The sequence below is a fragment of the Phalacrocorax carbo genome, chromosome 5 (genome assembly GCF_963921805.1).
Source record: "Phalacrocorax carbo chromosome 5, bPhaCar2.1, whole genome shotgun sequence".
NCBI lineage: Eukaryota > Metazoa > Chordata > Aves > Suliformes > Phalacrocoracidae > Phalacrocorax > Phalacrocorax carbo.
The window spans coordinates 816585-843262 of NC_087517.1; the positions used below are offsets into that span (position 1 = coordinate 816585).

A 26678-nucleotide genomic window follows, 5' to 3' on the forward strand; every position below is an offset into this window, starting at 1 on the left:
GAGACACAGGTTTCTTTTTATAAACGATACTAATTTTAAAAACTCATTGTGCTTCTTTTGCAATGCCTTAAAAGCTGTCACCCTTTCTGTGGGGGGCACAGCCGGACACCCATCCCTGTGCCTCCTCCACCATGATCTACAGGGGCAGAGCCATTACAAAAGGCACGCAAATCGGCTCTGAATTAAACTGTCATGACAGCATATACCAGACCGTGCTGAACTGCCACGAGGTTAGCAGAGGCAAACCCTAAGAGCTCTCACCCCGCGGTGGCGTGCTGCTCCCGGCAGTGCTCGCTGCCTGCGCCTCCGCTGCCTGCGCCTCCGCTGCCTGCGCCTCCGCTGCCTGCGCCTCCGCCAGATTCGTCTCTCGGAGCTGGGTGTCCAAGGCACATGTAGCAATACTTTGTAAAGGTGCATGAGAAGCCTCTACTGAGAAAAATGAGCGTAACTTGTAAATTTTTATTCTCCTTTTTAAGAGCGATAGCCCTGCTTTTCTCTCGTGAACGTTCAAGTGCCAGCTAGAGTTAATGGTGATGAACTCTGGGGGCTTTGTGACGTTATTGTCCCCGGTGTTTGTCCAGCTACCTCAGGTGAAAATGCGTGTGTTTCAGTCAGGTCCCGTTGGGATGTCCAGCCTTGCCAGGGCTGCTCCTGGCCACCGGTGGCTGGCAGTGCACGCTGCCCGGGGACGCGGGGCTCTGGCCACCGGCTGCAGAGCTGTGCAGAGGTGGAGGGAGCTCCCGGTCCATCTGTGTCCAGGACTTGGTGGGGGTGAGGCTGGCAAGCTGTGCTGCCCGAGGGCTCAGCCCTGGCCCTCCTTTTGCATTGCTTACCTGCAGCCGAGGGGCAGCGCGGACAGGCAGCCCTGCTGCCCACTGTGCTCAGGGCTGCTTCCCCTGCTTCTTCATGAAGCCCAGGAGTGAGTAATCTGCTAGGGGTTCTCAAAACCTAAAGCTATTAAAAGCCATGCTGAACTGAACAACAGGTCAGATGATAACTGGAGTGAAAAAACAAACCAGCCCCCAATTCCTAGCATCATGAATCCTCCCAGATTTGTTTGCTGCTGGGACAAAATCCTTTGGAAGAGAGGAACCCCTGGTAAAACTTGATTTTGGAGCAGCAGCTGGCTGCAGGGGTCAGTCCATGCTCTGGCCACTGCAAACTGGGGCGAGATCCTGGCTGGGATCGCTCTGCTCCAGGGCAGACCGACAGCTTGGCTCCCCCAGAGGGACCCTGGCTGCCAGCATGGCGTGTCGAGCAGCTATGCGAGGCTGACACCTTGGGAGGGTCCGCAGGGCACCTGGGGCATCGCTGGCAATTACAGCCACCCCAGCTGCTCGGCTGGGCGGGCTCAGAGCGTGGCCCCCGGCCTGGCACAGCGTGGCTGCCCTCCTGTCCACCCACCAGCAGCCCCCGCTGGCTTCCTCCAGCCCGGAAAGGTGCACGGATGACGTGATGATGCATCTTTGGTGCAAAGACGCCAAGGCTCTCCCTGGCACTGTGGCTCTGCTGAGGCAGCCCTCTTGTCCCTTCCTTCAGGCCCTGTGTTTACACCGCTGTGTGCTGCCAGACCTGCTTTGCTGGGTAAGTCATTGCTCCTTACCAAAACACAAATGCTCTGCCGAGGGCATTGCTCTGCCTTTGCTCTGCGATGTTTTCGGCTCCTGCTCGCAGGCTGCGGCCTTCAGTTCTTGCTTTCCTCCCTGTGGCTGGGAAGTCACGCGCTGACCCCGTTAATCAAAGAAAGCGTTGGTTTCCCACCTTTGCAAAAAAGGTACTTTGAGCAATGCAAGGGGTGCTGAGCACCTGAGAGAGGGACAAGTTGGCTTCAGGCAAGTGCCTGAAGCAAGCAGTGATTCAGGGACAAACCACTGCAAAGAGAAGCAGCTGTTCGGTGAGAACTCATGTGTGCAGGAATGGAAAAATTATGCAGATTTCTTTAATCGCCAAGCCTGATTCTTAACTCTCCTATGAGCACAATGCATACCGAGTGCCCTGGCGATCTGCTAGAAGAGATTTATGTAACGCGCACCTAAACCACAGGTCACGTGGCTGGCTTTCCGCTCTCATACTTTTTGATCGCTCGAAGGGGCGAGCGTGTTAGTTTCCTCAGCCACGCCGCAGGGTTTAGCAATGACGCTCTAAATGCCCTTCCACTGACATGGCCCTACGGCGACTCATTCAGCAGAACCAGAATGCCAACTTCGTAGGCTTCGGCGCCGGCCCGACCTGTGCCGCCGGCGGGGAGGAGGCTCTGCCGATGGACAGCAGGAGGATCCAGCACCTGGCCAACACGGTGGGGACGCTGCCCCGCGGGCGCAAGCAGGTACGGGGTGGCTCCTGTGCTCCGGGAGGCTGATGGCTGCCTTCTGCCCCGACAGCCGCTCGCTGCCCGCATCTGCAGGCGCGAGCAGAACCGGCCAGGTTGCCCCGAGGGACTGCACGGGTTCCCCGCGGAGCTGCGCGCTCCTGACTTCGGGGTGCTGGAAGGATTACTGCTGGGCGCCTTTAGCCTAGCTGGTTTTGGGATTGCAATGAAACCGTTGCAACACCGTCAGTGCGGGAAGCTCCCAAGAGGAGCAAGCAGAGAGGCACTCTGCCGGGGGTGGCTTGGGCGCATGAAGTGCTTTTGCAGCCGAGATCCTGCCCCGTTTGTGGTTCTTCTCCATTTGCAGCAGTGCTGCGAGTCAAAAGAGGCTCTTGCTGGCTGGGTGTTCCTTTAAACTTGCATTTACTTCAGTACTGTGGCCTGGCTGGACTGTTCTTTGTTCTGCAACACTGGCAGAAAGCACCTACCATGGGTTGTTTCCATCCGGATTTTGGAGTATTTTGCTACAACTGTTGGGGCTGGTTGGGCTGCGTCTCTCGTCTGGGCTTTTCCCCCAGAACTGAACGGCACATTTGTGCACAATTCTGCTGTTTGCAACTGGATTGCCACAAAACTCTCTCTTGCTGTTGCTGTAAATTGCCAGCTGAGCAATTCCAGCTTCGGTCTATTTGTCTAGCATGAAGAAACCTAAACAGAAAATGTTAGAGACACGTTATAATCTGAAAGTGTTATCAGAAAACCGGTGCATGATATCCGTGCACTTAAGGTGTTGGCTTTGTTCAGTAGTGGAAACATGCTTAATCCTTTTCTTTGTACAAGTGTGGGGAGATAAAGGCAAGCCAGAGGCAGACTAATCTTGGGAACGCTGCTGCTGGGTGGCATCCAGCTCCCGCGGCTGTGGCGGAGCAGCCCTGTGCGCGGCAGCGGCTGCCAGCGCAGGGGAAGGCTGACGATAATGGCTGTGATGTGGCTGTCTCTGTTAAAGAGGAATGACAACACGGGCGTCGGGCCGGAGGATCGCGCGGCGCAGACCGTGCCTACCGCTCACGCGCCGCAGGGGCCCTGCAGCCCTGGCGTATCCCTGCCATTAGCCCCTTCACCTGTGTGCTCTGTTATTATACGTGTAGCCTCCCCCTCCTCTCCCCAGGTAAACGCGTGTTTAGGAAGTAGGGTGTTTCTGTAGGTGTCACACTGCGGCACCATTTTATACTGCTGAAGTCTGAGACATTTTGTTATATTGACTAAATTCTACAAACCATTTAGTGACAATGTAATTGCTTATTTGTGGTTCACTTTTTGTGGGAAGAATTAATTCCCTGCTTGGAGCACTTTTGCCATCAGAATATTTTCTTTGGGATTCAATCTCAATTTTTCTATTTGTTTTCATGCTTTTTCACAACAACCTCTATCACCCTCGATAGCGCCTTCCTGCCACAGGGTCTTCCAACAGGTATTGCTACAGGGGTCTCCCACCCAACATGCTTCTGGTTCCAGACCTCTCTCCACCTCTGAAGTAGGTGTTTGTGAGTTTATGAAAACTAATAGTGAAGATGCCAAATAATCACCCCTGCTCAGAAACCCTCCTTATGTTGCTTCATTTTATATTGGCTGAATGTAGCTCAGCTCTCAATTTTAACCTATTGCAGGGAAGCCTGGAGAGCTAGTGGGTGGTGAATGTTTTCTAATAAAGTTGGACCAGGTACTGCATTACAGTCTCCCAGCGAGGATGCCCAGATGTTTTCTGGAGGAGAAAAACTGAATCAATTTTGTGATGTGCTAAGAGTCCCCATGTTTGTTTTACTTTGGAGACACTCAATTTTATATTTAAAAGTTTGGAAAAATACAAAAAGCTGACCTATACCCAGTTTTCCAGGGCTTAATTCCCAGCATAGTAAAAATAAACATGAATTCACAGAATCCCAGAGTGGCAGGAGTTGGAAGGGCCCTCTGGAGCTCACCCCGTCCCACCCCTGCTGGAGCAGGCACCCCCAGAGCAGGGGCACAGGGCCGCGTCCAGGCGGGGGGTGAATGTCTCCAGGGAAGGGACCCCACAGCCTCTCTGGGCAGCCTGTGCCCCTGCTCTGGCACCCGCACAGGGAAGGGGTTTGTCCTCATGTTCAGGGGGAGCTTCCCGTGTTCCAGCTTGTGCCCGTGGCCCCTTGGCCTGGCGTTGGGCACCGCTGAAAAGAGCCCGGCCCCATCCCCCTGACACCCGCCCTTCAGATATTTATAGGCACTGATGAGATCCCCCCTCAGCCTTCTCTTCTCCAGGCTGAACAAGCCCAGGTCCCTCAGCCTTTCCTCATAAAGGCGATTCCTTCAAGAACCATCTCTTGCAGGTTAACGCAAACCTCCACACCAGAATGTGTGGCAGTTGATACTTAGTCTTGCGGCAATGCCAGTCAAACGTCCTCCATGGGTGTTGATGTCAGGCCTGTTACTGTGTAAAATGACTCTCTAACTTGCTTGGAAAGGAACCGTAGGGTGGAGGAAGACATCCTGGGCAGGAGGGAGCCCCTCTTCCAAGCTTTGCAGGGAGTGGTCAGCGTGCCCAGAGGTCATTGCTGTTGGCTGCTGAGTCTTTGCCTGTGCCCAGCTGAGCTCACCTTCAGCATCTGACAGGTGGCTTTGAACATGATGACCAGTTGTCTTGCACCCTGGACCTAGCTGTCTTTCCTCCTCATCTGGAAGTTTAAGTTCTCATTTGAGGGAGAGGCTGTTTTGGTGCAAGCTGGTGGTGGGATGCCACCAGCTAGTTTTAGTTTTGCTCTAAACTGCTCATTTTAGCCATGTGCCTCAAAGAACCTTGAACCTACTGACCCTTTTCCACTCCTGTTTCTGGTTACAGCTTGCGTTAGTCAGATCCAGCTCCTTGGGTGACTCCTCCAGGCCACAAAGGTATGAAGATATCCTTCTATAATCACTGTCATATACTTACTCTGCATAAAGCATGTATCGTGGGAATCTTCCCCGTTAGTGGCCCTAGTCGGCTAAGGGTGCAAGGCAGAGAGTGGTACCCAACACCTGGGACATGCAGGTGAAATTGTCACATTCAGTTTGAGCAAGGAAAGAGCAAGCACCCCCTCTGCAACGTCTGAGGGGAGGCGTGCTGACACCCTGCTAGCACAGGGAGGGGCGATGGTGGGGGCACAATTGCTTTGGTTCGACATACAGCGCGCACGACATGCGACACCCCGGCGTTCATGCGGAGTTCTGTGTATTCTTCTTGCAGACACTTCGTTGCTATATTAAAAGAAGATAAAGAGACATTTGGGTTTGAAATCCAGGTAAGACTTCAATGACAAGTCACTTCATTTAAAAATAAAATATGGTGTAATCTCTTAAGTGGCAGATCCTCAAAATTAGGTTAAAACAGCATAGAGTGGAGAAAGATATCCATCAGTTCGTCATGAAATTGAAGAACTTACAGTAATGATGCAGAAATAGGATGCATTTCCAACGATTTTTTTCATAGTGAAGGTCACAGATGAGAGTTTCCGGCCTTTTCACAATTCAGAGCACTGAATGTAGGAGAAATTTTATTCAAATCCCCATATGAAGCAACGGTAACGTCTTCATACCTCCATAAGAGAATTTTTTCTTTGAGTCTTGTATATGAGAATATTTTCATATAAAAAGAGAGATATTAAAAATCTCTCTCTCCAAAGAATACCTTATACCTAGCATTTTACTTCCTCCTTTAACATATATAGACACATGTATTTTTGAAGTAGATGTAGAGTATTGGTGTATTTTTAATAAAAAACTGCTAAGCTTGACTTGCTGGGGGCTAAATCATACAGTAAGAAACTCTGTTAGATGTAGAAGTCAGTAAATCATCAAACAGGAAAACCAGAATCTTGCCAGGAGCACTGCTAATGGGACATTCTTGTTCTGTAGATTTTTGTGAGAAAGGTAACTCTTGGATCATCAGGCCTGCTAAAATCCCGGTTATAAATAAAAAATAATCCCAGGAATAAAGAGGCGCCGTTTTGGGGCAGCGGGTCGTGGCACCACCGCGGAGCTCTGCCTGCTGGCGGGACCTGCGGGCAGGAGCCTGTTCCGTGAGCCAGTGCCCACGAGACCCTCCCACATCGCCCCTCTCTTTCCTTTACTGCGGTGGCAGGGCGTCTCCAAAGCGCTTGCCTGTATCTCTGCACAAAGGGAAAATAGCATTTTCAGTGAAATTAGTGTATTAGGAAAAGCTTAACTTTTTCAAATTTGGTTCTGTGACTAATGAGCGGGTAAGTGTTCAGCTCGTGAGCAGTGGAAAGCTTTCAGAAGGGCGGATAATTGAGTCAATTATTGGGCTTTTATATAAATTGTCAGGGCAGATTTTCATTATATGTGACATTCTGATTAAAAATAATTGTTCTTGGCACATTTTCTTCCCGAGCATACATGCAGTGTGAGCACTTCACTAGGAAGTCCAGGCTAAGGAAAGGCAGCATCTGTCTGATACTGAGGATAAGCCATTATTTCGAAGCTGCAGTTTCATTGCTACAAGTTAAATTTAGGCAAAGCAGAATAAGATGATGTGAAACTCTAGGTCTACCGTCTGCAGGGAGCTCATGAGAGCTGCGGTGATGGCCGGATGCCAGAGCTTCTTGCCTGTGACTGCTTATTCTCCTGCTTCCCGCTTGCGGACCAGAGCCTGGGGGCACGGCGGATGCCGTGTGGCTCCGAGTGCCCGGGTGTTTGCAGAGCGGATGCTCTGGCAGCACGTCTTTCCCCTCACTGCAGCTGCCTAAAAGCTAGGTTTCCCCACCACGGCCCAGCCATCTTCCGCACTCCACGAGTGGAAGAAGGGAAGTCCACCCTCCTGGTTGGAGTGCTTCTCTTGGGGCCATCAGTCACACCCTGGAGACGTCCACCTCTCCCCTGGCTCTCTCCAGACGGCTCCAGCTAGGTGTGATGAATCCCATCCTGCCTGTCCAGCTCGTGTTGCTCAAGCTGGCCCAGTCTTTCAGATTGGTAGGTGAGACCTACCGCTCTGAAATAAGTAAAAAAATAAAAAAAAGCACGTGTGACCTGCAGTGGCACGTCCTCCACGACCCTCGTGTTTCACTTGGCACTCTTAGTTTAGCCAAAATTCTTGGTCTAAGGGCTGAAATCACTGCGTTGGTGTGACTTGGCCAGGTACGCTCTCAACTCACCCAGTCTTCATCCCTATTTGTTCCACACTGACTGAGAAATTTGGGAATCTAATGTGACTTCTTGTATCTGGGTTAGACGTGGCTGTCTCAGGTTTTCAGGAAGTTCAGCTTCAGTTTAAATATTGGTAGGAAGATGTGGCTAAATACTGGTATTTGCATATAACTGAGAAGACATTTCCTGTCATTACAGGATCTGGTCAGGTTGCGTGGCCCACTTTTGCGCTTTTCTAAATACACGTCAGCACTGATAAGCACATGATGGATTTATATAGATAAAATTTATCTATTTTTATATTTATATATTTATATATTTATATATATATATATATTAAAAATTACTTAATGTATATTTAAATGTATAAGTCAAGAATCAAAATCACTTTCGAGGAGGTGTGGGGACACGCGTGGATAATGAGTTTAAGAGGCCAAAAGAACAAAAGGAGGTTCAACTCTTCTTGCTTTCCAGTTCTCATTGCGGGCCGATCTACCTGGCAGCACCAGCTGCCTTCACGTGGCAGTCCCAATGAGTAGGAGTCAATCACTTGAGAAGCCTGAGTCACACCCTGCCATGCTGCGGCTGGGAACATGAAAAACCCTTCCAGGAAGCAATCTGCAGCCATGCTAACAGATATTCGTGACTGAAGTTACTGAGGTTTTGATAATAAGTAACCAACTTGCCTTAAATCTAGTTTTCTGCAAAAACAACGTACAGGCATCGATCAGGTGTCTGCTCTTCTCTCTCATAAGAATGCAATTTCTAATTGTTAGGGTACAACACTTTGGTGTTCTCACCTACGTGATAATATACCCTGCTCATCACAGCTTTCTCTTTTAAAAAAATGTGTAAAAAGACTATTAATTTTTAAATTGTTTTTATGGCTGTAATATTGGTAACACCGTCACTTTGGTATTAACAGACTATTAGATTTCCGCACCAAAATGATGACTCCCTGGAGGTATGCACTTGCATCTGCAAAATTCAAGAAGAAAGTCCTGCCCATCTTTCTGGCCTTCAAACCGGTAACTATTCATGTTTTTTTCCTGCTGTGGGTGGCCTTATCTTGCTTTTCTCCCAATTACTTTTACTGTAGAGCATGTGGAAGGCGTGCGGGTGCTGCAGACGCTAATTTTCACCTCTGTGTATCTCTAACAGGCGATATCCTCTCCAGTATCAATGGCGTGAACACTGATGGTTTTAGTCACAAGCAAATAGTCAACTTGATAAAGTCTTCAGGGAACTACTTAAGGTAGGCATCCCTCCTTCGAGTGGTTTTTAGCTTAATACTCTTTCCTGCTGGAAGCCTAGAAAGCTTCTCGTGCTACCCTGCAGCCCTGTGCTGTCTTCGAAGCAGAAATCCCCGTGGGCTTGGCTGTGCGGAGCCGCACTCTTACTGCAGGTGAGGGTTCGGGAGGGAGGAGCTCTGCGAAGGTGCCCCAGTGTTGCCCCCCAAGTGCTTTTCCTCTTGCCCCTGCCATGTGTTTGCTTGGCTTGCGCCGGCACGGCTGCTGCTGAGGACGGCCGTGGATGAGAGGGTCCGGCCAGGCAGGGTGTTCCCCATCCCCCCGTGCGGCTGCTCCCCAAGGACCCCCCGGCAGCGCACTGCGGCGCGGTGAGCCGCGGTGCGGGGTCCGGCAGCCCCGGCAGCGCTCGTCGCTCCTCTCCGCTTCGACGCCAACGTCACCTGCTCTTCACAGGTTAGAGACTGTCAACGCGGCCATGTTTCTGCGGAAAATGGAGCTTGAGACCAAGCTGCAGTTACTGAAGGTAATATAATTCATTAGTTAATCCGTTGTGGATTCGTTGCCAGTGGGTGTCTGTGGGGCTGGGTCAGGACCCCCATGTGTCCCCTGCCGCCAGCACCCCCAGCCACGGTCCCTGTAATATTTTCTGTATAACTTTTTTTGTAATATTCTCCCCCACAATACTTTCTGTAGCTCTCTAAGAATTTCCGTTTCCCTCTGTGTCTCAGCTGTGCCCAGCCTGTAGGCAATCCTCCCCTGTAAGAACAGAAGAGCTTATTTTACTGTGCTTTGTATTCAGCAAAAAGGGAAAGCAGGCTTTCACGAGCAAAACTCAGGCTCATTAGGGACGGCAGGGTGACGGCACCGCCGATTCATAGAACCGCTGTTCCCCAGCCGAGTCCGAGGCTGCCGGGCCGGCAGCAGGTTTGCATGTGCCGGCGCCCCGCCGTGCCGCTCTGCTCGCCCCGCTGCAGCCGCAGGCGCCGCAAGGGCCAGGGCTTTCCAAAGCCGGGACTCGGTCAGCCTGAGCCAGGGGTTCTTCCTTATGGCAGCTCTATGCCAAAACCCTCCGCGCAGGAGTATGGTACTTTTAAAAGTGCATTAAAAATTAATCTGGCTAGAACAAACCTCATGCCAAATGGGCTGGGCTTGCCAAAGCTGAGCAGCGGGGACGGGTTTGACGTATGTGCCACTGCCTATAAAATATAAGCCCTGCCACGGGGGTGATTTCTATATTCGGTATTTAGCATGCTTAAAACAATGTTTATTTAATTTGCTTTGCACTGTATTTATGAGAGTACAGCACAGGCTGTTGTAACTTGCTGCGTGTCACCGATGCTGTAGGTGATGTCAGCGGTGGCCGTGGGGGCTGGACAGGGAGGGAAGGAGGTTCCCTCCCAACCTCTGCCGGTCTGCGGCCAGCGGGGTGCGGAGGGCAGTGCCCGGCTGTACGGGCGGTGTCTTGGTCACCGTCACTTCAGCCTAGAAGATGGGCAGGGGCAAGGAGAGCAGGGCAAGGAGAGCAGGGCAAGGAGAGCAGGGCAAGGAGAGCGGGGCAAAACCTCCATGAGCTTCGTTTCCCCTCAGAGGCTCATTACACTGACAGGGGCTAGGTAGGATTCTTTTGGAAATAGCTGGGATGGTTTTAGGCACTGCTCCCCGCAGCTGGCTGTTATCTTCTCTTCAAAGGAGGTAAAACCAACTAACAGGCAGTGGGGGCTCTTGGGTGGTGGGAGCAGCTGGGAGAGCCAAGCCCAGAGGCATCCCTGGTGCTCCTTGTGGTGCTGGGACAAAGCCCCGCACGCCCGGCGTGGCCCAGCAGGGTGGGAGGCGCTGGGAGACGGGTGCGAGTGCAGGGGCCGCGCCGGCCTCGCGTGGAGCTGTGTGTGACCACGTCACCGGGTCCCAAGGCTGGCGGCAGCCAGAGCATTGGTTGGGGATGCTGAGACCGCCCGGCCAGCCAGCTAGTCCAGACCTGGCGGGAAACGAGCCAGACCCCAGAGCCGCAGAGTTCATCACTGTGTTAATGAGAACACAGCAGCAGGATGCTTCCGTCCCGGCCACGGTCAGTGCTGCATGGCAAGCCGTTTGGTCAGGCCCCGTAGCAATCTGGATGAAATAACCAGGGACATTACCAGAAATGGGGTCTCTCCCTGTGTCCGTGTCCCCCCCTCACCCCTTTCCAGGGAAATTATAAAGCCAAAATCTCAAAATCTGCTGTGAAATGTTCTGGTTTTAGATAACAGCTGTTTCGCAAATGTTCCAAGCCACTGTGGCAAATGTCGTTACAGAGTCAAATATGGGTATATGCTCAGCCCTGCACTCTCACACCGGTGTGGCTGCAGCGGAAAGAACCTAATTCTGTTTATAACTGTCTCTGATGCCCCACTGAAGGGCGTGCTCAGTTGCTGCGAACCCCTGTAACCACAGCGTGACAGTGCCCGTGAGTGCTAGGCACGGCAGGTTTGGATGTGCGTTGCACAAGCGTGTCCTGCCCCCGGGACGCAGCAGCAGCCCCTGCAAGGCAGCGCAGGTGGGACCCGCAGCCCAGGTGGGACCCGCAGCCCCCTGCCCCCGCCGCGCCGCGCCGGCGGAACGGGCGTCCTGGCAGCCGCGAGCGGGTACCCCCTCCGTGCTCCAGTCCTCCTGACAGCCCCGCCGCTGTTATGCTTGAATGAGATGGGAGAAACCAGGACTAGGAGGTGGATGCTGTTTTGGCTGGGTCCGGACGAGGATAAAGAAAATCTTTGGACAACTCCACAGCATCTCTTGCATACAATTTCCTAGGTTTAGTTGAATTATAAACTTCTAAAAACTACTTTATTCAACATTGTGTAGAGACCGTAAGAGCAAACTTGCCCAAACTAATTCTCCTTAAAAGCAGCCATTGCTCCCACTTTACCGGCAAGCCTGTCTCGGTGCTGTAGGAATGCTCTGTGGGGAAGCTGGAGCCACCCTGTACCTCTGCCTTGGCGAAGGCCGCCCCGCCGGCCCGCGCCGGTCAGACCCCAGGCACCAGCTCTCTGCCAGGTCGTGCCCAAATCCCCTACGAGGTGATTCAGGGAGGAGAGCAGCTGGGAAAAGGCTTCTTTCCCAGTGCCCTTGAAAATTGCTGCTCTTCAGTACATTCGGGGAGCCCCAGGAAGATCCTCCGTGCCGCCCCCTCCTCCTGCTGCTGGGTCCCGCCTGGCCTCCGTGGGGACTGGGGGCTTGTCATGTGGGCGCTGCCACCCTGCAAGGTGGAAAACCAAGCCGGGCCATGGTTATCGTTTTGTTGTTGATTTTTCTGAAATGTGGAAAAGAGAAAAAAATAGGTGAGTGCAACAACAGGATTGCCCACGCAAGCTTTATCTGGTCAGTTTGGTTGTATAAATGTGTGCTTTGCCGCCTCAGGCTGGTGTCTGAGGGGCTCCGGGTTCGTGCAGATTACTGGGGAAGTGCCTACGGCGACTACCTCTGGCTGGAGGTTCACCTGCTCTTTTGGTTTTGTTTTTTTTTTTTTAATTGACTATGCAAAGGTTTATTTTTCCACCAAAAGCTGACCCGCAACACAGGGAAAGAAAAACATTGCTCACGGTTGGCTGGCGTGTAGCACTTAGAGGTTACAAGGCTCTTTGCTCGGGAGCTGGGGATGGTTAGCTGTGCCGTGCCCGCGCTGCCCTGCCAGACCCAGGAAGGAGGAGGGGGTGCCCGTTCCTGGCCGGGGGGCTCTGGAGCTGCAGAGGGCGGGCGGGGGGCAGCCTGCGGGCTGCTGAGGGGAGCCGGTGTCGCCCTTTGTAGCCGAAGGCAAGCAGCACGCGCCCCGGGTGCCAGGCTTCGGCTTTTCAGATCGCGCACGTGCAGTACCTCAGCCGAAGCGCCAGCGCACGAGCGGGATCGAGCTTTCCGGAAGCACTTCGCTAAATTCTGGGAAAATTGTCTTAGTAATAAGAGGGATGTACAAGCTCAGGTGACCTGTACTTTCTGAACACACTGTTATCTTTACAAGTGTTTTGTGCTTCTGCAAAAGTGTGTGAGTGACAGAGCCCTCTTTCTCCTCCGCAGCAAACTCTGCAGCAGAAATGGGTGGAGCTGCATTCTCTGCTCTTACAGGAACAGCGCTTGCTGCACGGTGCGTACTTGTTTCCGGGTAGGAAACCACAGCGCTGCTGAGTCCTTCTGCAGAAATGCTGTCTGATCAGTAAAAAGCAATCCTTTAATCTGATTTTCGTTTGCTTTCTTTTCCCTGTTACTGAAGGCATGGGGCTGGCCCCTGGGAAAGCTTTGGATGCCGCTTGACTAACACAGACCAAAGGCTCCTTTGCATGAGTTCTAGGAAAGGAGTTGATGCGGGATGCAAAGTTTTTTTTTCCATTCTTATTCTGGACTTATCAGGGGAGAGTTTAGTTTGTTTGGGGTTTTTTATGGGTTGTCCAGGGAGCAGCTTTGATTCTGCGTGTGGGGGAAGGCAGGGGCAGAGAGCACCCCACAGCTGGGAAACGGCTTCCCACGAGGGAGAGGGGCTGCTCCCCGCGCTGAGGTGCTGCGCCGCCGCGGCACGAGCATCCTCCGTTGCGGCCTTGAGCAGGCGCCGGTAAATAACGCTCCGCTTCTGCTTCCAGGGGAGGTGAACGACAACGCTCTGCTGGGCATGCTGGAGCTGGAGGAGTCCAGCGTGCCTGGCGGCTGCAGCACAGCAGAGCCCCTGTTTCCGACGAAGCCTCGCTTCTCCAGCGAGAGCAGCTCCCGCAGCCGGCTGAGCCTGATGACCGTGGACAGCGAGGACAGCTTCTACCAGAGCTGTGCCTTCGAGGATTCAGCTGCAGAGAGCCTGAGCCGCCAGTCGAGCGTGGATGACGACTGCTTCTTCCCCCGGGATGGGGGCAGCGCTGTCGGGCGGTCCTCCCTGCGGAGGAACCGCAGCATCAGCCTGGCCAGCAGCGGGTCCATGTCCCCGCTCTGGGAGGGGAGCAGCGGCACCAGTGGTTTTGGGACCCTCCCACGGAAAAGCAGGAGATCCAGTGTCCGAAAGCATCTTTTGAAATTCATTCCAGGCCTTCACCGGGCGGTGGAAGAGGAAGAAAGTCGGGTCTGACACCGCACGTGTCATCCTTGCTGTCTGGGGCTCTGCACGTGGGACGGCTGCGTGGCACGGACCGAGGGCAGCGGCTCACCCGGCAGCACGCGGTGGGTGAAGCGTGGGGGCGCTGCATGGCAGTCCTCCAACAAACAGTACTGATGATATTTAAAAACCTCCGGACTTTTTAATTATTTTAATTTTTAATTAGAGGACGCTGTGGACCTTTTCATTAACGTGAAAAATGGTGAACTCTGGAATGTGAGGAACCTTTGCAGAACTTCCTCAGCGTACTTTAATGTTAATAATAGTTTTTAATTGAATGCAAAATTGATAGCTATTTATTTCCTGTTACCAACGTCTTAGTCTTCCAGAAGTCTTTATAAAGCAAGTGCTTCTACTAAAACCAGCGACAGAGTCCCATTAGAAAGCAGATGGAGACCAGAGCGTACATCGGAGAGAGACCCTGGGCAGGAATGTTTTGAACCGGAGGGCACCGGTTCACCCGTGCTTTGCGGTGGGAGATTTACGCGGGGGCGCTGGGGCAGGCCCGGAGCACACTCGCCACGTCAGGACCCGCGGCGGCCGCTTCACGCGGTATGGCCGGCGCCGGCTCCCGCCGCCTGTGCCGGGCCATTGCCCTAAGGCGCTGCTGCGGCGCGAGGACGTGCACGCTCGGTACGTGTGTCAGAAAAAGAAAGGGTGAGCTCCACAATCCACTTCCCAGTCTCCAAAGCAGGGACCGGGTCCCCCATGCTGACAGCACCAATAAACAGATTCATGAAGTAAACGCTGGCTGCCAATGCTTTCACATCTCTTAGCAGCCGTTGTATAAACCCTGCAATAACCTGGTTTATCAGTTGTGATCTGACCAGCCGCCATCTCTGCCAGTAGCTGATATCCCGTGTCCTGCCAAACCTGTTTTATTCCGGGGCGTTCGGATAGAAAGGACCCTCCTGAGCACAGACGCAGCCCCGGGGCTCCTCGTGCCAGTGCACGGGAAGCCGGTGGTGGCCGTGCACTCGCTGCCCTGCGCAGCGCTGCGTGCCCGGAGCACTGGTCACCACGTACCCGTGTGGGCTCCTGTGTCAAACACAGGAGGAGCGCGGTGGGGAGCGCCAGCAGCACTGGGCAGGGGTGCAAACAGGCTGGTGGCCCCTGTCGAGACAGTGCTCCCAAGGGAAAAAGGGTGAGGAGCATGGGTCTGCGTGGTCTGGGGGGGGGGGCAAGGGGCCAGCGGCAGTGGCTGCCGTGGGGAGGGTGCAAGCGCGGGCAGTGGGGAGCCAGCGAAGGGCGGCAGGTCTCTGTATGCCCCCTGCTTCCCAGCGCGGCTGTGTGGCTCCCTGCCGAAGTTGCGGTGCCCTGCAGTGCCTGCCGGCCTTGCTAGAAACAGCGCTTTCTGCAGGGGGTCAGCTCGGCAAGGGCCACCCGAGGGCCGGGGTCCCCCCGCACCCCCGGAGCGCACAGCGCTCAAGTCGCCTGGCCAGAATTTCAGGAGATTTGAGAAAATACTCGGCCGCTTACAATGATGTAACTATACAGCTCGGATTGATTTGCCCTCTTTAAGGCGAGAGAAGTAAAGGCAGAGGATTGTCCTGCAGGGACGAGCAGGAGTGGTCTGTGCCTGGACGTGGTGGCAGGTCACAAGTCGTACTCTGGGGACCTCCCTAGCGGCTGTGCCTGGTCCCTCTGCGGTCCCGGGGGCTGCAGGAGGTGCCCCTTGGGCGGGTGTTGGGCTGCTCGTCGGCAGGAACATCATTAGCTGTTCACATTTCTCCAGGAGCAGAGACTTCAGGCAGTAAGATTTACTTGATGGCTTATATGAAGTGATTTAATAAATACGGGCATAGATGTGAAGAAAAAGAGAAATTTTATTTCCCTCCCAGGCAACACAGAAATAGGCTGTTTGTTCAGCCCGAGCAACCTAATTATGTTTTTCAAATACAATTGGAAGAATTTTAAATATAATTTAAATACCTTGTGTGACTCATTCATCTTTTGACCGAGCAGACCATGCGGCTGTTTACATTCAGGTACTGCTGTGGCAGGATTTCCTGGTCTTTTCAGAAACCTCAGGCTAAACCCAATAGCTTCCCTCCAACATAAACCCCAAACAGAAACAACCTGTTCCCAATACTTCTCTAATTAACGAACATTTCAAAGCCAGCAGAATCTATACTGGCGTCTGTAATTTCTCTTAAAAGGATTAAGTAGGCAGTAACATGGCGAATGCCCGGGAGAGCTGCTCACCAGGCTTTTGCCTATGGGAGGGATGTTCTGTCCGTGCTGCTGAACCGAACACCTGCAGTTCAGCCCGTGAGCCCCTCTGCTGTCGGTTCAGCCCCCAGCCCCCGGGCCCGGAGGTGGGCTTTGGTCTGACACCTGCACAGAGCCAAAGCCCATCCGTCAGCCCAGGCTGATTCCAGCCAATATTTCGGGTGCTGGGCTCTGAAGCTCATTGCTAGACATCAAGTTTTTTGCCTGTGATTTACTTTTCTTTGCCAGCAACACCAGCTGAAAGGAGAAAAAAAAAAAAGTAGAGGTTATTTCTATTTGGACAGACTGTGGAGTTAAAGGCAGATATATGGGTGTCTGAAAGCAGCTGCGGACACAATAATCAGAAAATCTGGTGAAGGTTGCCATGGTGCCCCAAAGAGAACGAACAGCTCCAGCACTTGGGAAGGGACCTTAAACCCAGTGACGCGCTGCAGTCGGGACACTTGGCTCCAGGTGCCGCACCGACAGCCAAGGGCCGTCACCTGCCGGCTCGCAGAGCCCGTGGACGCGTCCAGGCAAAGTCTGGCGCGTTGCTGCACGTGGCCTGGGGGGCCGGTGGTGCTTTGCGCCTCAGGAGTGGGAGCACTACTCTCTCTGCCTGGCCAAAGGGTATTCGTAGCCGTGACTTCTGCGTGCATTTGTGTCAGAGGACAAAATATCCCTAGCCCGACGTGTCTGACCGGAGGGTTGAAGCTTTGCCCACCGGTGCTACGGCCTCTTTTGCTTGGGTGAAAAATCAGTGCATGCCCAGAGCCAGGCCGGCGGTCTTTGCCTTGGAGAGCGTGGGCTGACTGATCTGCAGAGACCGATAAAAATGTGTTAGCCTGACGGGGGCCTGCTTCGCTTTTCCCTCTACAGCTCCTGAATTAAAGTCTCCTTTTGCCTTTGTCGCAGCTGGTTTATAGAGAGCCAGTGGCAGAGGTGGGGCTGGGCAGGGTGCCTTGGTCACAGCCTACATCCTCCACCTTGCTTTATAGAGGGGAAAAATGGTATTTAGAACACTGTATGAACTCTATTCCCTAAGGCTGCATCTCTGGTGGAAATTAATGCAGCTTTATGGTCTAAAGCAGTGATTCCTTTTGGTATGCAAAGTTAATTTGACATACCTTGTGAGATATGTTCTTGCTATTAGTGTGGAAAGGCGGAATGGGCCTAGACATCCAACAAGCTTAAGAAGGGCAGTAAGACAGCCTTCCAGCGGTGGCAGGAGCATGCTTTGGCTGCTACAAGACGACAACATGACATGTTTGAGGCCACGATGAAAAACAGGATGTGGGTGACAGGCAGGCTCCGCGGGGCCGCTGCAGCAGGTGTCGAGATCGACAGTGCCCCAGCCTCCCGAGGGGAGGAAGGAGGTCACAGGCAAACCAAACAGCTCAGAGAGCGAAATGAACGGGAAAGCTCTTTTAAAATGGCGTTTCCCCTTGCAGAGAGCAACCTGCAATGATCCCCGCTCTGCGGCGTGCAGGCAATGCTGCGTGGTGACGCCGTGGTTCACAGGGCTGGGGCTCCGAGCAATGTGTGCGGTCGGTGCTCTGGACCTTCAGCAGAGGAGGTGTTCTCACTGATCGTGGAGTCATTGTAGGGTTTGCTTGATTTCCTAATAGCCAAGGGATTACCTTCTCTCTTCTTATCCCCTCTGGATAAAGGGGGCAACGTGAGTTTACTGCAGAAAGAAGTGGGGCTGCTATGAATAATGCAATTCCTTTTTAAACTTAAAACTTTAATTAGTTAGCTGAGTGCTACTAAGCCTGACCTTGTAAGGGTTCTTAACCCCTTAACCGGGTCTTGCCCAGTGCCCAGTTCTAGGCAACCACTCCCTGAACTCCAGACCCTGCATCAAATATGGGCAAGGCACAGTCACGGCACTCGGCCCCAGGGTCAGCAGTAAATGGGCAGAAAACCCCCTTGAGGTGAGGGGAATATTTGGGTCCTAAATCTTTAGGCTTGATTTATCACAGCACAGAGTGAGCTGAGGCATTTCCAGCACAAGGGCTGGCAAAACCTCTTTGCCGTAGCAGCACAGCCTCACACGCTGGCGTTGCACTGGCAGAGAGGCAGGCGCAGTGCCGGGGTCGCCCGGCTGCTCCTGGGGTGCAGGGGGTGCAGGCACGGCCCCTCTGCTGAGCGCCCCGGTTCCTGCGGCTCCCGCACTGGGCGGGGGCCATGGCAGCAGTGTTCTCCAAGGGCCTAGAAGTGCCTCTTCAGCTGCTGCCCTGAGACCTGTTCACCTCCTTCACTGGCTGGCAGCCAGCCTTGCCCTTCTCCTTTGCAATAGCTGGTTTGGGTTTTTTTTTCCTGCTGGGCTTTCTTGGCCTGTAATTTCTACTGCAGAAGTTTTTTTCCACAAAACCATGAAACAGGTTGTGGCTTCTGCTGGGAATGTTTCAAATACAGTGGAAAATCATTCTGGCTTCAAGGCTATACTATCCTGGAAAACCTCTCCCGTCGCAGATTAAAGGTCCAGCCCTGGAAGCTGCTGAAATACGTGAGGAGTTTCTGTGTTTTTCCGCCTGACCTCTGTTTCTGCCGGTCCTGGGTTCTGCTCGGTTTTGGTTGTGCTCAGAGCAGGCGGCTTCACTTCAGCGACCATTTTTCTGCACGCTTTTCAGGGATGGCTCTGTTTCTGCCTTCCTGTGTGCAGTTCTGCTCCGCCAATTTCTGCTTTCGTAGCTGACATTTCCTTTCTTATGCAGCTGTTTTAGAAGTTTTCATGTGTAGCAGCTGGCTGCACCCAGCTTTCGTAGCACTAAGATCACAAAATGTAGTTATCGCGGGAGCCGGAGTTTGTCCTGCCTGCCACTGCAAGGCAGGGGGGAAGCACGCCTTATACATACAAAAAGCCAAGAAACCGCTGTGGTCCCAGCGCAGACCAGCTGCTTGTCCTTGCCGTCTGCACAAGACTATGGCTGTGCCGCACACAGACGAGCAAAAGCAAAGCAAACTCAGCGTTGGCACCTGGTCAGGCACAGAGATCGCCATCGCAGCAAGGCCAAGACCGCGGAGCCCAAAGCCCGTCCGACGGGCCCCAGCGCCGAGGCCTTGCCAGCTCGGCGCAGGGCTGATGGCCTGTGACTGAGGATGGCAACGCCGGGCTGCCGCCAGCGGCAACGCCGGGCTGCACGGCCGGGAAATGGCCCGGTGGCACCCGCAGGCAGGTGGGGGCAGGAGCTTCCTCATGCGGGTGGAAGCCTCCGGGAGGGCAGAGAGCTCTGCTTGGGAAAGAGCCGCAGCCCGAGCTGCTTCCGGAAAGTTTGCCTCTTTCAGTACAGGCTTTTTCTTTTTTTAAAAGCTTAAAGAGGCAGCAATCACACCGCCTGAGGTTTGTGCAAATGAAATGTTTTCCTGGCCTTGGGAGGAGGTTTTGCCCAGCTCTGTTTATAAATAGCTGCCTGTGGTGGGAGGAACCTGCAGCTACTTTTTCCTTTTTCCAAGCCCAGCTACGAACTCTGCCTGCTTAAAAATACCGCTGGGATGCTGCAGCATCCAAGCAGCTTCCAGGCTTTCAGTCACCGTGATGAGCTGGGGGTGACGGGCGGCCACTCAGCTCCTGGGGGTGGTCTGGGGAGCCCAACCTGTGCGGGCAAATGCCTTCAAATAGGCAGGGGTGGCTCTCCCCTCATTAGTGATCCCTTCAGGCTCCTTGTGCTGTGCTTGCCAGGAAGAAAGCAGTAGCTGCCTATTTTTAACACTGTTAAAACTTGAACTACTTTTCATGTGCCCACGGTTTGCGAGTAGCGTGCTCTTGCTGCATCGCTCTGGCATGTATTCCTGTTTTTCAGAGGAAACGCGCCGCTCCGCCTGCAGCTCACCTCTGAAGCCGAGCGTGGCCGCAGGAGCATCAGGGCAGCAGCAGCAGCAGCATCCCGGCCCCGAGGACACGCGACGGCTGGCTGGTGCCTGGCATAGTTCTGCCAGGGGGAATGCTCATGCCTTTCCTTTCATCCCTCTGCTCCATGGAAAGGTAAAATTCTGAAATCTTCTATAGAAGAGGAATCTCACAGTACATTTTTTCATAAACATGAGGTATTTATCTTGCTGACAAAACGGAAATGCTTGATTGTACTTTGTTGGCACGATCCACAGGAAGTTTTCCTCTGGGTGTTCAAGTGACATGTAATCCCTCCTGTCTGTGCACAGCAGTGGGAATGTTTGCCTCCAGCATCACCACGCCTGCCACCCTGCCCTGGCTTTCGGCTGGCATTGCATCTCCCCTGGTCACCCCGGGTTACATGGCTTCTGCTCCAGAGCTGCTCCGGTGACCGTGCATGGTGCAGGTGCTCCCCCGGGCCAGCTGCGTCCACGACCTGCTCCTGGAAACCTGTGACTGGAGCAGAAACTGGGGAGCAGGGAGCCTACACAGCTCTGCAAACACCCTGCCATGGCGGCCTCTTCCTGTATCCGCAATGATTTGGAATTGCTGTGGATTTAATGATTTACCTCACCAGCTTTCAAATCCCTGTTGTGCCCCAGCGGCTCTGAAATCCCAGGTGCTGATTCTGAAATTTTAGCAAAGGATAGCTTGAACGGAAGCTTCCTGCCTTAAAGGTCACACGGAAAATGATTTATAATATATTCATGCAAATCACGCTTCGGCCACGAGGCGCTCATTTGGGAAGATGTGAATTGTCGAGACTTGGTTGTGTAACCAATAGATGGCACCAGGAAATACCTAAAATTGTTTCAATCTCTTTTTGCAATCAAGAATTCAGGCAGGCAGGTTGCTGGGGAGATGGGGACAGGGCCCGTGTGAGCCCGGTGCCCGTGGGAGCCGATGGGGCTCCCGGGTCAGCAGGGCTCCCCGCTCGTCGCGCCCGGTGCCGTGCTTTCAGCTTCAGGGTGTTTCAGATTTGAAGCCTGGCCGGGGGTTTGCCCCGTGCTCGAGCCCCGGTGCAGGATCCGCGGGGGCTGCCCTGGGCGGGGCACGGTGCCCACCCCGGGGCAGCCGTGGCCCCCTGCCCCGTGCCACGGCCACGTCCCCGCTCTGCCCTCGCGCCCGCCGCCGGCTCGGCGATGAGCCGGCCCGGGCTGCGCGGGGCTGCTGGGGGACATGCCCACGGCTCCCCGCCCGGGGCTGCGGGTCTGCGCAAGCCGCGGCGTCACGGCGTGGACGGGCAGGGCGGGCGCCCGGCTGCATCTCGGCTGATGCGCCCCGGGCCGGCGCTGCCGCTGTCGCCTGCAGCTCATCGGCCTCTCGGGGCCCTCAACGGCACAGGGCCCGGCTGGCGGCGCAGCCGGGGTGCTCGGGTAAGTCCCAGCCAGGGAACCTTTTGCAGCGGTGTTTCCACCCTGAGGGAAGCCCTGGGGACAGGAGCTGTCAAACGAGAAGCCACCTGCAGGGCCCTTTGGATTATCTCAGGGATATGGACATTTTTCTTGGACAAATTTTTTCTAGTGTAGGATCGATTTTATAAATCAATTGCACCAGAGTAATTTTCATAACAATGATGAAAAGTTGTGGATTTAAAGATGAAAACTGACAGATGAACAAAACCAGTGGAAAGGATTTGGGTCCATTTCTAATCAAGGTCTGAACTCGACAAGAGGCTTTCCAAATCCTAAAGCCCAAAGATGTCAAAAATGTTGTATTGTACGAGCACAAAAAGTCATTCACAGGAGGAGATTACGCTCTTACGTAAACCAGAGTTCAGCCATGGTCAGAAAATGCCCCGGTGCTGCTTGGGCGAGCCTCCTGCTTCCCTCTGCAAAACGTTCCCCTCTCGCTCCTGCTGCCTTGAGGTCTGACTGACAATTACTGACGTAAGAGCTAATCTCATCCCTTACCCCTTTTATATTCCTTTAAAGAGAGTGTCTGCTGCTGTGGCCAGAAGCTGCTTCTGCAAAAGCGGGTTGCGCTGCGGGCGTGGGAGGGGAAGCGCTGCGCTGACCTGCCGGGGTGCTGGGGGGTCCGGCCGGGGTGTCAGCCGGCAGCAAGCGTCCCGCCGCCCGGCTGGCTCGGCCGCGGGGACTTGCCACCTCGGTGCATATCTCGTCACAAAATGCCACTTCGGCTTGTGCTTTCGTTTTTCATCTTCTAGTGCTGTCCCTGAGGGCCGAGCCCTTGCGATGCGTTTCGCTTAGCAGGTCATGGCAGGTGCTCAGCCCCACGCGCGGCCGGGCTGCGGCTGTGGGGCAGAGGAGCGTGGGGTCGCGCCGTGTGCGGGGCATGTGCCCCTTCCAACCGGCCGGTTTGCTCCCTGACCAGCACAAAAGGCGTTCATTGTCCGCCCAGCGGCGCGGCGAGGTTTGTCGGCACACCAGCCCAACGGGGAATGTTAAGCGGGTTAGGTGGCAGCAGCGCCCTGGAAGGTGGTCACCCTCTGGGGATTAGAGGGCAGAACAATCGCCGTCCCTGTGACCAGGCGGAGACACAGAGAGCCATTGTGCCGGGAGCACAAAATCTCTGTTTATTACCATGGGGCTGACATGCTGAAAGACCCGCTCTCCATGCCAGCACAAAAGCTTCCTTGCTTCAGATTGTTTGTTTATGTAAATTAAAGTGGTGCATTTAATTATGCAACGGGACGAGCCTCAGCAACAAGCGAGGTGCTGATTGGATCGCCCCGTGGCCAGAGCCCGCTGGCAAGCCCTTGGCACATCTGATGGTGTGACCGCGGACCCTGCTCTGCCGCAGCGCCCGCAGGAGACGAGACGTGCCTTGACCATCTGAGCAGGGGAACAAAAATCCCCGGGGAAAAAGGGGTGAGGTGTAGCGCTCCCCACCCCGGGGTGCAGGAGCAGGGCCCCCGGAGGTGCACGGCACGGCCCTAAGCATGACAGAAGACGTCCCAGCGGCATCCAGCATGCCCGAGTGCAACGGGAGCGTGCCTCCGGAGAAGGGCCCGCTCCAGGTCATTGGCGTCATCGAGGAAATAGCAAAATCTGTTGGGACGGTCCCTTACATGAATGCAGAAATAAGCCCTGATTCTCCACTTGCAACAGAAAATCAGGAGGAAAATAGAAATTCATTGGCAGAGGACACAGTGCGTGGGGATTTTGATGGAGAAAAGCAATGTGAAGGTAAAGTACAAGGCTGCCTTTCTTTAAGTGTTTGGAAAGAAAAGCTCTATTTTATGTATAGCCGTATGAATAGCATGATGTTCTCTCTGTGTTAGTCAAAATTCCTAACCTATGGTGGTTGTAACAACGGCTCAGAGTAATTCAGAGTTCAGGGACAAATCTGAGCGAGCCGTTACACAGGATGCAATGAAAAGTATGTGACTATAGAAACAAACAGTATTTTGATCTGCTCTGAAAATCTGCTGCCAATCTGCATCTGTTAAAACCTATTGTCATCACTAACTGCTCCATCCATCCATTTCTTGTGCTTTGTATTTCCTGAAGAAGAGCGAGAAGAAAGTGATGGGATGCTACAGCAGGGTTCAGCTGATATCCAGGACCCAGGCACGGACAGCGAGGAACTGGAGGAAGGTAATGGGAAATGCTGTGTGACGTGAGGTTTCCCCGAAGCATAGCAATGAGCAGCCCTCAAAGACAATGACATACAGAGGGTTATTATTTTTTTTTTAATTCAACCAGACCTTTATATTGCGGACAACAGTGACTCATTTCTCATCAGTAGAGTTGCCACATCTTAGGAAACACAGCTGGTATCTCTCCCCCCGAGGTTTGCACGTATCTCCATTACGATGGGCTATTGAGGCAGTCAGGTTCTTTGACCAGGAGATCTCCAACAGCCCTGTGAAGCTGGGAGATGCTTTATCTTCTGCTCCATGCGGGGGAGCTCAGAGGATAACCTCGGGATGCTCAGCCAAAAATGTGTGGCCTCAAACCCCAAATTCTTTTCCTGCCTGATTCACCAAACGTCTAACCCCCCCCGCGCCCAAGTATCTAGCAGTAAATTGTCTGCTCTCCTGAACGTCTGCTCCTGGGTCCCTCTACTCGTTCCTAGGAGAAAATGGTAAAAACCAGCTGGAGCCAGGGCTGGACCTCGCACTTGCCTCCTGCAGTGAGAAGGGCTGCAGGGGAGCGCTCACTGCCCGTCCCTGGCAGCAAGTCAAAGGGTATTGAATAGTTATACACACAACTGAACATATTTAATTATACTATGCAAAGTGCAGCCCCTCCTCCAAATAGGAGGAGTATTTCATTGAGTATTATTGAAGGAGGAAAGCTACATCTCCCCATGGGTGGGCTTTCGGCATTGCTGAGCTTCCCTGTTTCCCACCCATGGGCTCTTGCGGGATGAGGGGCAGCTGGGCGTGGGCTGCTAACACCTCCCCCCCCCCCCCCCCCCGATGACTGACCGACCCCGGACTGACCCTGGCAGTGGTCGGGGCGCTGGGCTGGCGGCACTGCCCCAGCTCCCCGGCACCCGGCCGAGCTGGGTCCCTCTTGTCATTTACACCCACCTGGCTGCAGTATGTTGGTGTTGTCTATATGTCAGCTGCCACATAAAAATGAAACCCGTCCTCAGAGAAGGGCAGATTAACAAGGCAGAGTAGCTGTCGCAGTGCTGGCAAAGCTAGCATCATTGAATGTAGCCCTAAAAGATGTATGAGCCATGCCTTGTAAACAGAAACTTTACCTTGATTACAAAAAGGGAAAAAATATATGAATGTTTGTCATGGGCAAAATAATATTTCATAGGAGCTGCAAAGGTTTTGAAGAGGTAACTCATGACGGAGGTTTTCCCACTTAGAGCTGACATCCATATTCCAGCTGTGCTGCTTTATGAGTGCACAATAAAACCTATTAAACGATCTCGCCCAGCCCCACCCCTGCACTCCCAACCCCCCCAGTCACAAGCGCTTTATCTCTAAATTGCAGGCAGCTTTTAGTACCTAACCAATTTAGTCTAATTAATACTCATGACGGCGCAGGCAAAATGTTGAATAGACCATTTGTTGTGACACTAAAGCATCATTTAACGCAGAGACGTGCCAAACAGGACAAATAGGAGATAGCCATCTTAGCCTGGTCGGCCACCCCTGAAGGGGGGGTGGGTCCCAGGAGGGCTGTGCCAGGGTCCCTCTGCATCGTTGGCACAGCTGGGCACTGTGTGCAGAAATGCCCTTCCCCTCTCCCCTCTCCCCTCTCCCCTCTCCCCTCTCCCCTCTCCCCTCTCCCCTCTCCCCTCTCCCCTCTCCCCTCTCCCCTCTCCCCTCTCCCCTCTCCCCTCTCCCCTCTCCCCTCTCCCCTTCCCTCCCCATGGCAGGCAGAGCGGCACTGAGCCATGGGGAGATGGGACCCCCGCTCCCGTGGCCGGGTCTACCCCACGAGGCGGGCGCAGCAGCTCCAAGAGGGCAGGAGCAGAGCTGGTGCATGCAGGGGGGCAGAGCCCCTGGCCCTGGGGCACAGAGAGGACCCCATGCTGCTCTTCCCTCCTCGAGGCTCCACCACTGGCATCTGCATCGCCTCTCCTTTTAAAGGAGGGTAGTGGGGAGGGCTCCATGGGAAAGGTGGTACAAAAGAGAGAGGCATTAAAAACCTCAAGGGCGGGTGGCTGCAAGCAGTAAGTCTGAGAATGTACAAAGCCTTTCTGAAGCACACGCACGCATCCGTGGTGGTGGGGCTCAGCCTGGAGCTGCGGGGCACCCCTCCCCAGGCAGCCTCCGGAGGATGGTGCTCCCGTGGCAGGAGCTGGTCAGGCACCAAGGGTGATGCTGCACCAAGAGCACGTGCGACAGGGGCCGGACGGTGGTGCTGAGCCCATCCTCACCCGCGCCCCCTCTGTGTTGCTGCAGGGCTGGGTGGCGAGGGGACGCCTGCGGGCAGCGGGGAGCCAGAGCTGGGGACGGCGGCGGAGACCCTTGCAGCCAGCGCCGACGGGAGCGGGGACGCAGCCGAGGAGGACGAGGAGGCAGAGGAGGAGGAGGAGGACACTGAAGAGGATGAAGTTCAGGTGATTGAAATCAAGAAGGAGAACAGCGAGGCGTCCCGTCTAAAGCAGGACAGCGGCAAGGAGGCATCTCCCCCGACCAGCCCAGGCTGCAACTCCCAGGCAGAGAAACCGGGGGATCAGCCCAGCCTGGGGAAAAAAAATGATATCTCCAGACACAGCTACTCCAGATACAACACAATCTCCTATCGGAGGATTAGAAAAGGAAACACCAAACAGCGAATCGATGAATTTGAATCCATGATGCACTTATAAACTGAGGTGGGGAATTGCTTAATGAGCAAAGCCTTCACTCTGATTTTTTCTTTGTTGTTTCCCCCAGGACATGTCTCTTCACACAACATGAGGTCACTGCTTTTTGCCTTTTTGTATATGATTTCATAATTCACTGTGAAAATTTAACATCTTCGCTCTGACAGCGGGAAGAGACATCCATAGTGCAGGAACATAAATAATCAGTTTGCTAAATATAATACCATTTGATTTAAAGTTTATCTTCTTATTTTCTATCCAACTTTTGTAACCATATTCAAACAATAGGATGTCTTGAACTGGCTGGGGCTTCTCTAGCTGCCGGCACACACGTGATCCATGCCGTCAGCCGGGCTGGTAATGAGTTGGCAGCGCAGCAGCTCCGCTAACACTGGCCAGGGCAGTGTGAATAATAAAAGAGGTGACTGTTTGCCACTTCAGCGCGCTCTGTTTTGCTGTCCGTCCATGCTGGCGTCTCACGGTGCACTGACAGCCACCTCCTGC

General features: G+C 53.8%; 2 protein-coding genes across 2 annotated transcripts; both read left to right on the plus strand.

Moving 5' to 3' along the window:
* The first annotated feature begins 2129 nt into the window (after window positions 1–2129).
* CYTIP (cytohesin 1 interacting protein) lies at window positions 2130–14141 on the plus strand. Its single transcript, XM_064450913.1, has 8 exons — window positions 2130–2326; window positions 5178–5227; window positions 5562–5616; window positions 8403–8505; window positions 8639–8732; window positions 9181–9250; window positions 12772–12838; window positions 13329–14141. The coding sequence occupies exons 1-8, from the start codon at window positions 2162–2164 to the stop codon at window positions 13799–13801; spliced, it is 1077 nt and encodes a 358-aa protein (XP_064306983.1). The 5' UTR covers window positions 2130–2161; the 3' UTR covers window positions 13802–14141.
* An 8352-nt stretch (window positions 14142–22493) lies between these two features.
* ERMN (ermin) lies at window positions 22494–26650 on the plus strand. The gene is made up of 3 exons (XM_064453296.1): window positions 22494–23080; window positions 23405–23491; window positions 25768–26650. Exons 1-3 carry the CDS (start codon window positions 22834–22836, stop codon window positions 26175–26177), a joined length of 744 nt encoding a protein of 247 aa, XP_064309366.1. The 5' UTR covers window positions 22494–22833; the 3' UTR covers window positions 26178–26650.
* The last annotated feature ends 28 nt before the right edge of the window (window positions 26651–26678 follow it).